Raw genomic sequence first — 12777 nt, 5'->3', positions numbered from 1 at the left:
TTTGTTGTGATGCATTTAGTAAACAGGAAAAATTATCAGATTTTCTTTTTTTTTTTTACTAGATTTGATTAGAGTAGACGTATAAATATCTAAAATGTGTTATTTTGCACATTGGAAATTAAAGGATGAACAGGATGGACCCTAGAGGTCAGATTTGTTGGTGGTCAAGTCTGTTTTTTTTGTTTTTTGTTTTTTTTTTATTATTATTTATTTTTTTCTAACCCAGATCTCATAAACCAAATATGGCCACTTTCATTTAAAATCTCTAGAATATATGCTGTATTTTTTTAAGTGGGGAAGAACACAGAATCCAGGAGTGCCAAGAAGAAACTGAAGATAAGTGTTACAACTAGATAGGTCAAGATTGAGTTAATTGTGGAGAATGTGTGGTTAGAAAGAAAGCAGTGAAGAAACAACAAATAAAATCCATAAAAAAAAAATAAAAGCAACGCATCAGTGAAGAGAGTTCAAGGACAAAGGACTGGAGGAATTAGAACAAAGCAAAGTAGAAACAGAAGAAAACTTCATCCCAACACTAAAGAAACACAATTTAATAATAGCTTATGTGATCAACTATACCGAGCAAGCCAAGAATAAGACAAAGAAAATCAAAATCCTTGCCAGAGGAGCTGAAAAATTTTTTGCGACTCCCAATAAATTATTTTGGAAAACATTATAATGAGGTTGGAGATGGATTGACGAACAGAAGCATCTGGTAATTTGTCCAGATGTTAATTGTACAAATCAAATATGTATAATAGTAGTAGGATAACGATTTATTGAATATATCACTAGATTATAAAATAAACTAGAATTGAAAGATAAAAAAGTGATATTGGGAGGATGTGATTTAAAAAAAAAGATGAAAAAAATAAAAGTCTATGGAATAAATATTTTCTACAATATTAAATGAAGATATTATAGTTTTTTTATATTTAGTATATAACATATAGAAGTTAAATGTATTAAATATAATACGGTATTGTGTTTCCAAATCAATACAAGTAGGTGGCAGTTATGCACCTTTATGATGTTTATCATGTAAAGATAGTTCATGAAATTGTCTATCTTGCATTTCATTTTTAGGAGCTTTCTGCTCAAGATGTGCTTGAATGGCTGATGATGTTCCTCCAACATACATTCGATTTTCTTTAAAAGGGTCTGAATGATAATATAGGGTATTTGGTGCTGGTTCTTAAGGTCTCTGAATAGGGTGTGTAACATTGGTTGGGCTGAAAATGGCATATTTGGTGTTCCATAAGCCATAATGCAAGCCTGGTTAAGAGCCCCAGAATGAACAACAGGTTTTCTTCCTTTTATGGTATTATCATTAATATTTAGATAAGCTGTGCACTGATTGGTTGGTTCACAACGAACGAAGCTGATGAGCAAAGACGCATCATAGCAACAAGCACTCACTGAAACATCAAATTGTTGATATGGGCGGCTCATGGCTCTCTGCTGAGGTCCAATCAAGTCAGCGGCCCAGCAGTCGACACTTTGTGACTGGTGTGTGTGCCACAATATTCGAACAGTAGAGAAAGATTTTCATCAGCCTTTTTCTTTATTTCCAGGTCTGCAACACCCAGAAAAACAAATGGAAATCAGTAAAGAAATGGAATTATCATCTTTAATATTAAAATCACTATTTGTATGATTGTTCCCTAGCCTTTCAACATCATGACATCATCATCTTTGACCTGACTGAACTTCCTCAGAGCCACAGGGATAAACTACTGGACTGTTTTCACATGCAAGGTAATGCTTTCCATGTTTAATGTCTGATTTTGAAAAATATAGTCAAACCTCGTTAACAGTTCATGATTGGTGGTCACTTACTGCATGCTGAATTATTTACAGAACCTTGACAAAACATTCATGTCATTTAAAGCTTTTATAATTAAAATATCAGTGTATTTGAATGCTCATTTTTCATCCATTTTCAGCATTTAATTGTTCATATATTTAGCTCTGTTCATTTTCCTAAAAATGTTCCTGTTACTAATAAAGAATAGTATCCCCACAGCATGATGCTTCCACCATCATGTTTTACCGTTTATCATGCAGGCGCAAAAACAATTGGTTGCTTTGGGATTTATTTGATCTAAAATGAAAAATTTAATCTAAAATGGGGGTATTTTTAGTGATGTTTTTGCAAGGTGTAGCATAAAGAAAAAAAGACCAATTTCTCTGACTTTCTCTTCCGTTTTCCCCTCTTCCAGACCCATGAAGTGACAAACAGGCCAGGATGTCATCTTTCCAGGTGGTGGACTCATCGCCTGGCTGCAGCGTCAGCATCATGGAAACATCAAACTTCGCTCATGTCATCTTCCAGAATGTGGGGAAGAGTTTCCTACCCCAGACGCCCTTGGAGTGCCACTACACTCTGACCCCTTACATTACTCCCCACCCCAAGGACTGGGTGGGCATTTTCAAGGTAGAGCTAACAGGAGATGCTTTTTTGTTGATGTGAGGTAGTTTTGAATCCTAACCGTTACTCCGACACACAGAACACTGTTAGGGTTTTGTTAATTGCCCGTAGTTTTGCACTTAGCACATTAACACAAGCATCCGCGTCTGACGGTAATGACTTAGCTCGTCACTACATGTCTAAAAGGCTCCCACAAGCTTTGGTGTGGTTGTTCTGCAGGCAGAACAAGAAGAGTACACACGGTGGGCTGGTGGCACACATTTGGCTCTCTTAATCAGCCCCCCCTCCTTTTATTTCTTTCCATCAGCCCATTTCCCTTCTCTGCTTAAACTCTTTTATCAAGGCCCTCAAATCTCACACATAATTAACAGGAAATGCAAGCCGGGAAACTTAACGTCTCGTAAAGACAGAAGACAAACGTTTTATCGTTGTTTTAAGAACTGACTTCAAATCCACCAGTTCAATTAAAAAGGAATAAAGATTCTGAGTTTATTTGGAAAGAAACTTGAGGATTGGAAAATGTAATTATGGTAATCCATGCCGGAGAGACCTGTTTGATGGTTAGAGCTCCATGTCAGAGAACAAGCAAACCATGGATCTTTGATCCTCTTTGACGTACATGTCTGTCTTTTTATGCGTTTATTAGAGCCTCATTTGAAAAATGCTTAGCGAAGTGCGGTGCCTTGCTAACATGTTAATACCCCTTAAATTTGGTCACATGCTGACACCTTACTAAAACAACCTTTAATGTGGTAGAACAAGGCAGATGAGAAAGGATAAATAGTTCGGCAAAGTTTTGCATAAAAATATGAACCTGAAAAGTTTATGATAGGGCTGAAACAATAAATTGGATTAATTATGATTAATCAATTATTGAAATAGCCATCAACTAATTTAGTAATCGATTAATCATTAGGTGTAGTATAGAGACTGTAAAACATGCCTTTAGCTGATAGAGAAACCCACTTAGAGCAGTAATTATATCAGAATTGTAAAAAAACATATAAACCTTTTGCATTTAAGATAAAAAGAAAAAAAAATGCTTCGTCCATCAATATGCTTTTGTAGAACTCCTCAAGTGGAAAATATTTGGTTTAATCTGGTTTAAGTAAGTAAAAATTCTTCTTGAAGGAGCCTTTGGCTAATCAAGAAAAATAACATAATCGACAGATTGAATGATTAGCAAAATAATCATTAGTTGCAGCACAAGTTTATGATGCATTTTTCTTCAGCTCCCTGAGTCAACTCTTTCACACATCAAACTTTGAGATGCGACTCCTCTTTTTTTGGGGAGTTTTTACGGCACTAGTGGCTCGTTTTTCTGACAGGAAAGGGGTACAAGAGAGGGGGAGAGACATGCAGCAAAGGACCAAGGGTTGGAATCGAACCCGAGTCGGCCGCGTTGAGGTCCAAGGCCTCCATACATGAGTAGTGTGTACTAACCACTGCGTTTAGGGTTGTTGTCCAGCTGAAACATAAACGGCAACCCAAGTCTTTCTCCTACTACCTTTTCCTGCAGTAAAAAACGTGCCCAGAGCATGAGACTCCCTCCATCATACAGGGATGGTCTCTAGAGGGATATGCTGTGTTAGTTTTACGCTGAGCACATTCAGTTCAGTTTTTATTGACCAAACCATCTTTGTCCATACATTGTTTTTTTATTTTGCTACTCTTTCATGGAGGCCATCTTTGTGGAGTGTATGTCTTAAGGCCAATTTATGCTTCTGAACGCATAGCCTCAGCAACTGTACGTGACCACGCCCCCCACGCAGAGGTTCTGCAACCGTCGTTGCGCACCTCAAAAAAATCCTGACTACGCGTCAGACGGTTGCAAACCCGCACAGACCTCAAGTGGAAGTGCGCAGACAAAATGCAGCTGTGATATGTCCTTGGTACGACTTTCCGGCTGTCTGTGTGGTCGTCCTTCTCGATTCGATGCCGGGGCGTGCCATTTTTAAAAACGGAAGAACAATGGACAACTACGACAAAGGTTAATCGAGGATGTTCGGAAGTACAACCACTTGTACGATGCCTCAGACAAATTCTATAAATAAATATATTCTCTTTAATGTCTAGCAACTCTAGATCTATCTCCTTCACCGTGGTATCTTGCAGACACGCCATTGTTGTTTTGGAAGATAAACACTCCTGCCGGCGCCGCCGAAGTTCTCATGACCATCCGCTGAAGTTCTTGCGAGTTCTCGAATAGGCTCCCCCTTACGCTTTGGTGGGAAACTGCTGTGCGTCCCTAGAAATTCCAGACCAAAGGTGCAGAAGTATACCAGCAAAACTGGTTCGCGACCAGACCCAAGCAACATTTGATGTCTGCGTTTGCAGAAGTATAATCCGCCCTTAAGGCCACGTTCACACTGCAGCCTGAAGTTATCCTAATCTGTTCTTTGTTTTTTGGGTAATTTGCGACCCTAACACAGATCTGATTTTTCCAAATGTCACGCCCAGTCCTAAATTGGAAACATATCGAATCTTTTCAAATGAGACCCATCTGTAATAATTAAAATTAAATTAAAATTCAACAAACATCCCTTTTCTGCATCCTGCTATGAGGAAACAGGAAGAAAAACAACAACTGAGGTGGGGATAAATGTGCAGGGAGATCAATGGAGAGAAGGTGAGGTCTCTGATTAGATTTTTATTAGGATGGACAGCTCTATTTTAGGCCAAACTAGATGGGTTTCATTGGAAACAGCTGATTTTTGATACATAGATGAGCTACAAGATTAACATCAATGTTTACTTTCACAAACACGGAGCACGCCTGCTACTTATGATGTCTTTGCATCCACTTCTATGCATGTGAGACACTCAAGTTGTATGAATGCATTTCACACAGGAGACCACTTACAATTTGCATACATTTAGAAGTTTGAACGATTAAACAACATCAAAATTGAGCATCAAGGCCTGCAGAGTGAACCTATCCTAATGGTTGTGTTCATGAATTTTCCAACCTGAGCTGTGGGATTCTGCAGCTGCTACCAAAGCTTCTCTGATCATGGCAGTGACTTGGTGGGTTTATAGGTAAAGAATTGCTTTTTATTGTTTTAATAAGGCCCTGTGAGATGGCTTTCGATGATGTTTTATAAGCCAGTCTTGCTTTAAACTTCATAACTTTCACAATGTTGTTTGTTCTCTATCAAACCTCTGAGTCCCTCACATCATAGTGGATTATTAGGTGACGTCTGGAGCCTGTGGATTGTATTTTGGGGCATTAGACAAACCACTATTTCGATTTTGGTTTCTTCTACTGTAGGTCTGCAACTAATGATTTTTTGCAAATCGATTAAGCTGTCAATTTTTTTTTTTTTTATTAATAATTAGATAACCAGAGGTTCCATAAATAAGATTTTTTACTAAATTTAACCAGGTGAAACTAAAATGTTTCCACTTGAGGAGTTCTGGATAGAGCATATTGAGAGATGAAAACCTTTTTTGTAATCTTAAATGCAAAATGTTTACGTATTTTTTACAACTTTGATATAATTACTGCTCTAAGTGGGTCGCTCCGTCAGCTAAGGCCATGTTTTAGAGTCTCTATACTCCATTTAACAATTAATCGATTACTAAATTAGTTAGCATTTATTTTAATAATCTATTAATCCGATTAATTGTTTCAACCCTTGTTTCTTTATTATTTATTATGAAAACCGTGTGCCATTTTATTTTCCCTTTACAATTATGCTCTACTTAGTGATTGTTTCCTGCCAAAAAGTCCCAGTTTTTATACTTTTTCACAGTTAATGAAAGATTTCAAGCTATAGCAGCACATTTCTATTCAAATAATGATGTTGAGGGATTTAATTTGTTTTTAAATGTTTACTGATTACAGTTAAACTCAATGCTACACCTAGTCTTAAGTGTGAAGGTTTGTTTCTTCCCAGAGGCAAACCAAAAAACAAACGTTCACAGGCGTGACTCAGGGAAAGAATATTTTCTTCCTTTTTCCCATCCCATCTTCAGGCTACCTGTGAGGGAGACAGACTGAGCCGCAGAGCTGAGCTGTGTTGGTGAGGATGACTCAGAGCATGTTTAAATAGGGTACAGATGCCTTCTAGTGGCTAAAAGAGTCTATGCAGCACAGTGATCCAGAGATTCTGATGCAACAAACATGTTCCTGAACAGCGGCTGTGCTCACATGCTGTGTATAAATGGTAAACATGAGCAGTGTACACCGTAAACAACCTTTTAAATAAAAATGTGTTGTTTTTTTTTTGTTTTTTTTTTGCCTCGCTGATAGATTTAAGAACTCATACATGAGTTTATAAGATTTAATCTCACGCAGTAGCACAACTAAAAGGAAACCCCAGTTGTGGCATGTTAGCGCGGTCGGCAGGGAATAACCCGTTGCACGAGTGTATAATTAAAGTGTCATCACGTTGTCCCCTCTCACTTGGGCTTGAATGATTGATAGCTGCCTTGCCTGTGATTATTTTATAACATCACTCCTCTGTTGGAATGCCACTCTGCGTCTTACCAAACATCAGTCAACCTCACCTCTGCAATTAGCAATATTATTGATGCCTTTTTTTCTGAGTCTGTCTTGAGCAAACATACATGACCACACAGGCAACGGCTGGCGGGGGGCCACCGTAGAGCTCATGGCTGAGACTTCGGATGGAGGTGGAGAAGAATGTTCTTGGCGCAGGATTCCTGGCTGACTGTTTCTACCACTGAGCAGCAGAGATGTGCACGAGTGTTATGTGATCACGATGGGGTGGAGAAACACAGCAATTATGTTTTAGGAAACAGCACTTTTAAAACTGCCACTTGGAGAAAGTTCTTCTAGGAGTTAGTTTGATTTACAGTTTGAAAGTTTTGATGCTTTTATAGGTTTGACCACTTCTGTAATGGTTTATTAGCTGGTTCATTTTAACTTTACTAGCGTGTCATTAGGTGTTTTGTATTCAAACCCAACTAGTGCTTTCTCCTCTCTGGTTTTTGTGTCGTAAAACAAACATTTTGACTGAATTGTGAGAAGTTCTTGTTCTTTATTCTATATTTCTGTCTAAATATAAAACACATGGTCACATATTTTACATATAGGTTTGTGGGTACGTGATTAACCTTTAAACACAGACCTCCACCTGAAAACTTAGAAAAACGCTTGTTTATTTGTTTCTTAATCTGTCCATTTGTCGTGTTCTGCTCTTCTCTCTCTCTCTGTGCTTTCATTCATCCTTTCCTACAGCTTGTTTTTCTGGTTTTTGTAACATCCGTATTTAGCTGTGAAAATTTCTGTAAAGCTCTTTCTAAACATTTGCAAATGTTTCCTTGTAAACACAAACTCTCTTCATTTTAACGGGGCTGACTGTGGTTATTGTTTGGAAACAAAGAGAGGATCCCAATCTCGGTCAGGACGGATAGCATCACTGAAAGGTTTAGTTTTAGGCCTGGGTCTGACCGGACGATTTGGTTTAAGCCATTTAATTGTAGCTCCGACTTAAAATTTGGGCTTTAATTAAATATTTTTGCACACAGGTGAAAAAGTCTGAGTTTGGTCTCATTGTTGTTGGCTAACTCCAAACAGGACTCCCATAAAAATCAACCTGTGAGATGCTTAAAGGACTTCTTAAGAAATTTGCTCTGGAATGGTTTAAATACCTAGAACCACACTTTTTCAACTTTTTATATAAAACAAAAAAGCAAAAACATGTCACCTTTCTGCCTTGAAGTTATGCACAGCTTCGGGTTGGGGTATCACAGCTGACTGGAAACCCTTGGAAAATGTGAGACTTTGATTTGGACCATGTGTGCAAAAGAGAGAAGTCTCCTGTTCTTCTTGCTGAGTCTGAATTGTGTTCTTTTACATTAATAGATCAAACACCAATGCAGTATTATTTTTTTTTACTCCTCATTCACAGCTTTTCCAATTTTGATTTTCATTTCCCCTGCTTCCCCAGGTGGGTTGGAGCTCAGCCAGGGATTATTACACCTTCCTCTGGTCGCCCATGCCTGAAAACTACGAGGCAGGAAGTACTGTTCACAGGACTGTAGTGTTTCAAGGTACACACCCACAGACCCACACACTCAGATTATTATGTAAACCGCCATAGAGAGCCAGGGCATTCCAAAGTAACTCCTCCATTTTACGGTGCATATAAAAGCCAGCACTTTTATTTAATAAGGGAGCACGACCGCAAATGACGGCCTGGGACCTGCGCACCTCTACTACCTCACACACACACACAGTAGAGCTAAGGGTCTGCGAACTGGTTTTACTGGACTTGGAATGGTCAGATATTACCCAGTGAAAATATGAACGCGTGCTGCGGTGTGTTAGGAGTCAGTAAAAATGGTCCGGCTGCTCGACCTGCCTTCCTCACACCCTCCGTTTTCTTGGATGAAAAGCAGCAGCTGGATGCGAGGGTAAATACAGGCTGTTTGATGTGTCAGCAGATGCAGGCGTTGTTGTAAATATAGACAGAAACACTCATTTGCTCTGATGTTGATACAGGGTGGAAATTAAAGACAATATTAACACACTTTCCCTTCATAGGTTACTATGTTCCTAAATCTGACGGGGAGTTTTACCAGTTCTGTTATGTCACTCACGCCGGTGATATCAGAGGGGCCAGCACTCCCTTCCAGTTCAGGCCAGCCACGCCCACTGAGGAGCTGCTGACCGTTACCGAGGAAGACAGCAACTCAGACATACTGGTCGTCACCACTAAGACGGGCCTGCTGGAGGTAGACCACACACGACCGGTGCTTATGTTTGGTCTTTCTGCTCCTGGCACTTACCTCTTCTTCTTAAAGACACCAACAGACGCATGGCATTACATCATTGTCCCATTTTATCCTAAAACTTCATTAGATAATTTTTCCCTGTGTATTTTTTCTGATAGGTTGGTTTTCAAATGCAGGATTTCATCAGATTTTAACCTCAATATCACAAAGTTAACTATTATAAATATACTATATTTATATTTAGATGTACTGCAGCGTTTCTTACATTGGAGGCAAGAAGGAGTCTGAAAGGTTAGAGTGTTTCCTTTTAGCTGCGCTTAAAAGAGATGCTTGTTTCTTCTTGGCAATGACCGTCCACTAAATGCTAGGGCCGAAGTTGGTATCTGATCCAAGAATGTCTGTCTGCAAAAAAATTAAAGGCTGTTTCCTTTTTTTTTTTTTTTTTTTTCTAGACAGAATTTTATAATCTCTAGTTCTAAAATGTACCTAATCTGAACTGGATGATTGTACATGAAAGAAAGATTCTGTAAAACACAGATTGGATTTGTTTGTTAGGTGCCACATTTGGCTGTCCCTGAAAAGTAGATGTATAAAAACCCTGCATAGTTTTTTAAATGTCAATTCAAACTTTATTTACAGTTTATGTTTACTATGTAACAATAAGAGTTTCCCTATAATAAAGACATGCAGAAGATTTCACAAGGGAGGAAAACTTGCTGTCTACGTGTAAATAAAATGAAAACAGCTCCTTCTCACAGCAGATTAAACAAGTGAAAATCCACTTTTTTGGGGGGAGTTTTAAAATGTAGGCATCATTAATCAACATAATGTGGTAACGTAAAGAAAAATGAGGTTTTCATATTACATTGCATTGGGTGTAGCGGTATGTGTGTTGATTACACTTTATTACACAGATGTCCCTGGGTACAAGCGGACATATAGTGCATTAGGGCTGCAGCTAACGATGATTTTTCAAATTGATTGATCTGAATGAATCGATTAATAATCAGATAGCCAAAGATTGTTCAAAATTACAAAATTAAACCAGGTGAAACTGAAACTTTCCACTTGAGGAGTTCTGGTAAGAGCAGATCGACGGAATAAAAAGTTTTTTAAATGTGAAACATTTGAATATTTTCTTTACAATTTTGGTATAATTGCTGCTCTTAATGGGCTGCACTGTTAACTAAAAGCATGTTTTAGAGTCTTTATACTCCAGTTAATAATTAAGCCATTACTAAATTAGTTGACGATTATTTCATTAATCCATTAATTCAAATAATTGTTTCAGACCTGGAGTGCATCTGTTTTTTTTATTGCTTATCATTTCATAATGGCGCATTAGGTGATTAAACTTCTATCTGTTGTACTCCACGCTAAGTCAGTGCAAGAATGCTTCCTCTATGCAGCAGGTTGGAGAGCCTGCAGCTTTTTGGCTGTAAGTTTCCAGTGATTCATGAGCAGTTAAGGAAAACTGTTGGAATATGGCAGATTGTTTGATTATGTCATTGCTTCATTATGGCAGTCTCATTGTGTATTTATTCTTTATCCTTTTTTTTTGTTTTAGAGAGATATATAAGCCTTTTATTTTGTAATTGATGGATCAAACAAGAAAGATACCTTTTATTTTTGTATCAAATAAATTTTAACATTAATTGCTGAGATGGTATGGTTTAGCTTAGATTTGATTAAAAGGTAAAGTAAATTTACCATTTTTTACTTTAGAAATAACAATAAAAGAAATCTCAGACTTGAAATCCATTCCTATTGTTGCAGCTGCATCATATCTCTACACCCCATAAAGGTCACTAATGGATCTATCTGAGTTTCTTTGGCATCGAAATGACAGGCCTTAGCTTGGAGGGTCCTTAAACAGGCGCCATATTATGGTTGTTTTTTCTTCTTTTGTCTGACAGCGTGTGGAGGAGGCTCAGCAGGAGCGCAGGGAGCTGCTGAAGGCCATGCGCCTCCTGCAGGAGGAGAAGAAACAGTTGCAGGAGGAGCAGAAACAACTGGTTAAGGAGCGGGAGCAGGAGAGGGAGACGTGTTGTCTTTTACGGACACACAACCAGGTTAGACGGACCAGGGGGAGCGCTTCATTTGTTACTGAAGGAGCAAAATTAAACCACCTTATTTGTGCATCGCCACTGATTTAAACTAAGCTGTTTAGGTCATGTTGAGACTGAGGAAGCGAGACGGTCTCTGTGTCTTTGGTTGATCTCAGATGTGTACACACCCCTGTTAAAAGTCCAGCTTTTTATGTTGTATAAAACTGAGATCGTCGTAAATCATTTCTAAAGGAAATCCACTTTAATGTGACATTTATCTTGTCCAAATCGAATGAATAGCAAACTAAGCTATTAGGATGGAAATATGAAAAAAAAACTAATTGCATAAGTGTACAAACACTTAAAGTAACCCTTTATTAAAGGGTGAAGAGCCCTTTGATTCTGTTTGAGTGTTCTGTTATCTTAATTTGATATTTGCCCTCCGTGTCTGGCTGAACTTCTCCAAACTTCCCAGATTGCGACAGAGTTTCGTTTCCGCAGCACCTTTCAGTTCCACCAAGAGATTTTCTGGTAGATTTATTTTTCCTTATTCAGAGCTTAATTCTAGTGCACTTGTAGCTCATCTTTTCTTTAAAACCTAATGTTGACTCGTATGAATAATGTGACTCAATGCGATGCGAGACAGAAGGAACACTTTTCCCTCCAGCTCTTCGAACGACTGCAGAAGGTTTGTGGCAAAACCTGACTACTAATTAAAACGATTAAACATTTGATTAAAAACTCAATTTCCATCTGAAGAAGAGTAATCATTGACCATGATTATGCCTCCACCGTGCCTCATTGTGGGCATGCTTTGTCTCATCAAAGTATCACACATTCTACAAGGTTTTTGGGCGGATTTTTAGTCTCACATTAGGCCTGTGTGAACAAACATGACATCAAACAAATTCAGTTTTTGCAGAACTACTCCTTGTTTCTGGCAAAGAGAATAGATCACAAACAGAAACTCCCTTGGTTCCTTTTGTTTTTTTCTTATTTATAGGAAACATGGCATCTCTGCTTTGTTGCTGTGAGGAAATGTCTTCTTTTGAGGCCATCAGACTGTTTCCAGGGTTCCCGCGGGTCCTTAAAAAGTCTTAAAAGGCATTGAATTCTTCAAAATAAAACTAAGATCTTAATTGGTATTAAAATATCTTAAATCAGTCTTTCGTAGGTCTTAACTTTAAAAAAATCATAAATAGGATAATTTTTTTGTAATCTAAATAAAACATTAAAATTGACAATATTTTTTTTTTATTTAAAAAAATAATGTCTCGCCATTATTGGTTCCGTCACGATAGTGGAACCAACAAAAGCGTTGTTGCGGCCGGGACATTTGGGAGATCGCCATTAACTTTTTGTCTGGAAAATATGAGCAAGTGTAAATGTAACGAAAATTGGTTATCCAGCCAAGAGTTTTCTCCATGGCTAAAACCAGTACCAGGGAACATATATGAGGCTCAATGTATTTTATGCAAGAAGAGATTCAAGCTCGGAACGATGGGAATTAAGGCAGTGGAGTCGCACATGCGAAGCACGAAACACAAAGCGTCAAAATGGAGTTACCGAGAAACAGCCGGTATTTCTCAGTTT

At 38.2% G+C, this 12777-nt stretch overlaps 1 protein-coding gene across 2 annotated transcripts in view; it reads left to right on the top strand.

Annotated features, from left to right (window-relative positions):
- The window catches only part of LOC107084369 (tax1-binding protein 1 homolog A-like), a 33121-nt gene that overhangs the window by 4139 nt on the left and 16205 nt on the right, over nucleotides 1-12777 (top strand). The window contains exons 2-6 of one of the 2 annotated variants that reach the window (XM_015374176.1): nucleotides 1669-1758; nucleotides 2223-2437; nucleotides 8350-8452; nucleotides 8946-9136; nucleotides 11053-11208. In XM_015374176.1, the coding sequence (XP_015229662.1) occupies nucleotides 2249-2437; nucleotides 8350-8452; nucleotides 8946-9136; nucleotides 11053-11208 (639 nt within the window). In that variant the 5' untranslated portion in view covers nucleotides 1669-1758; nucleotides 2223-2248. Of the gene's footprint in view, nucleotides 1-1668; nucleotides 1759-2222; nucleotides 2438-8349; nucleotides 8453-8945; nucleotides 9155-11052; nucleotides 11209-12777 lie in introns of both variants that reach the window. The other variant, XM_015374175.1, reaches the window with a different exon arrangement.

Source organism: Cyprinodon variegatus, unplaced genomic scaffold (assembly GCF_000732505.1).
Source record: "Cyprinodon variegatus isolate N-32 unplaced genomic scaffold, C_variegatus-1.0 Scaffold98, whole genome shotgun sequence".
NCBI classification, from domain to species: domain Eukaryota; kingdom Metazoa; phylum Chordata; class Actinopteri; order Cyprinodontiformes; family Cyprinodontidae; genus Cyprinodon; species Cyprinodon variegatus.
Note: the sequence above shows the minus strand (reverse complement) of the source record. Positions and strands in the feature narration are given on the sequence as shown.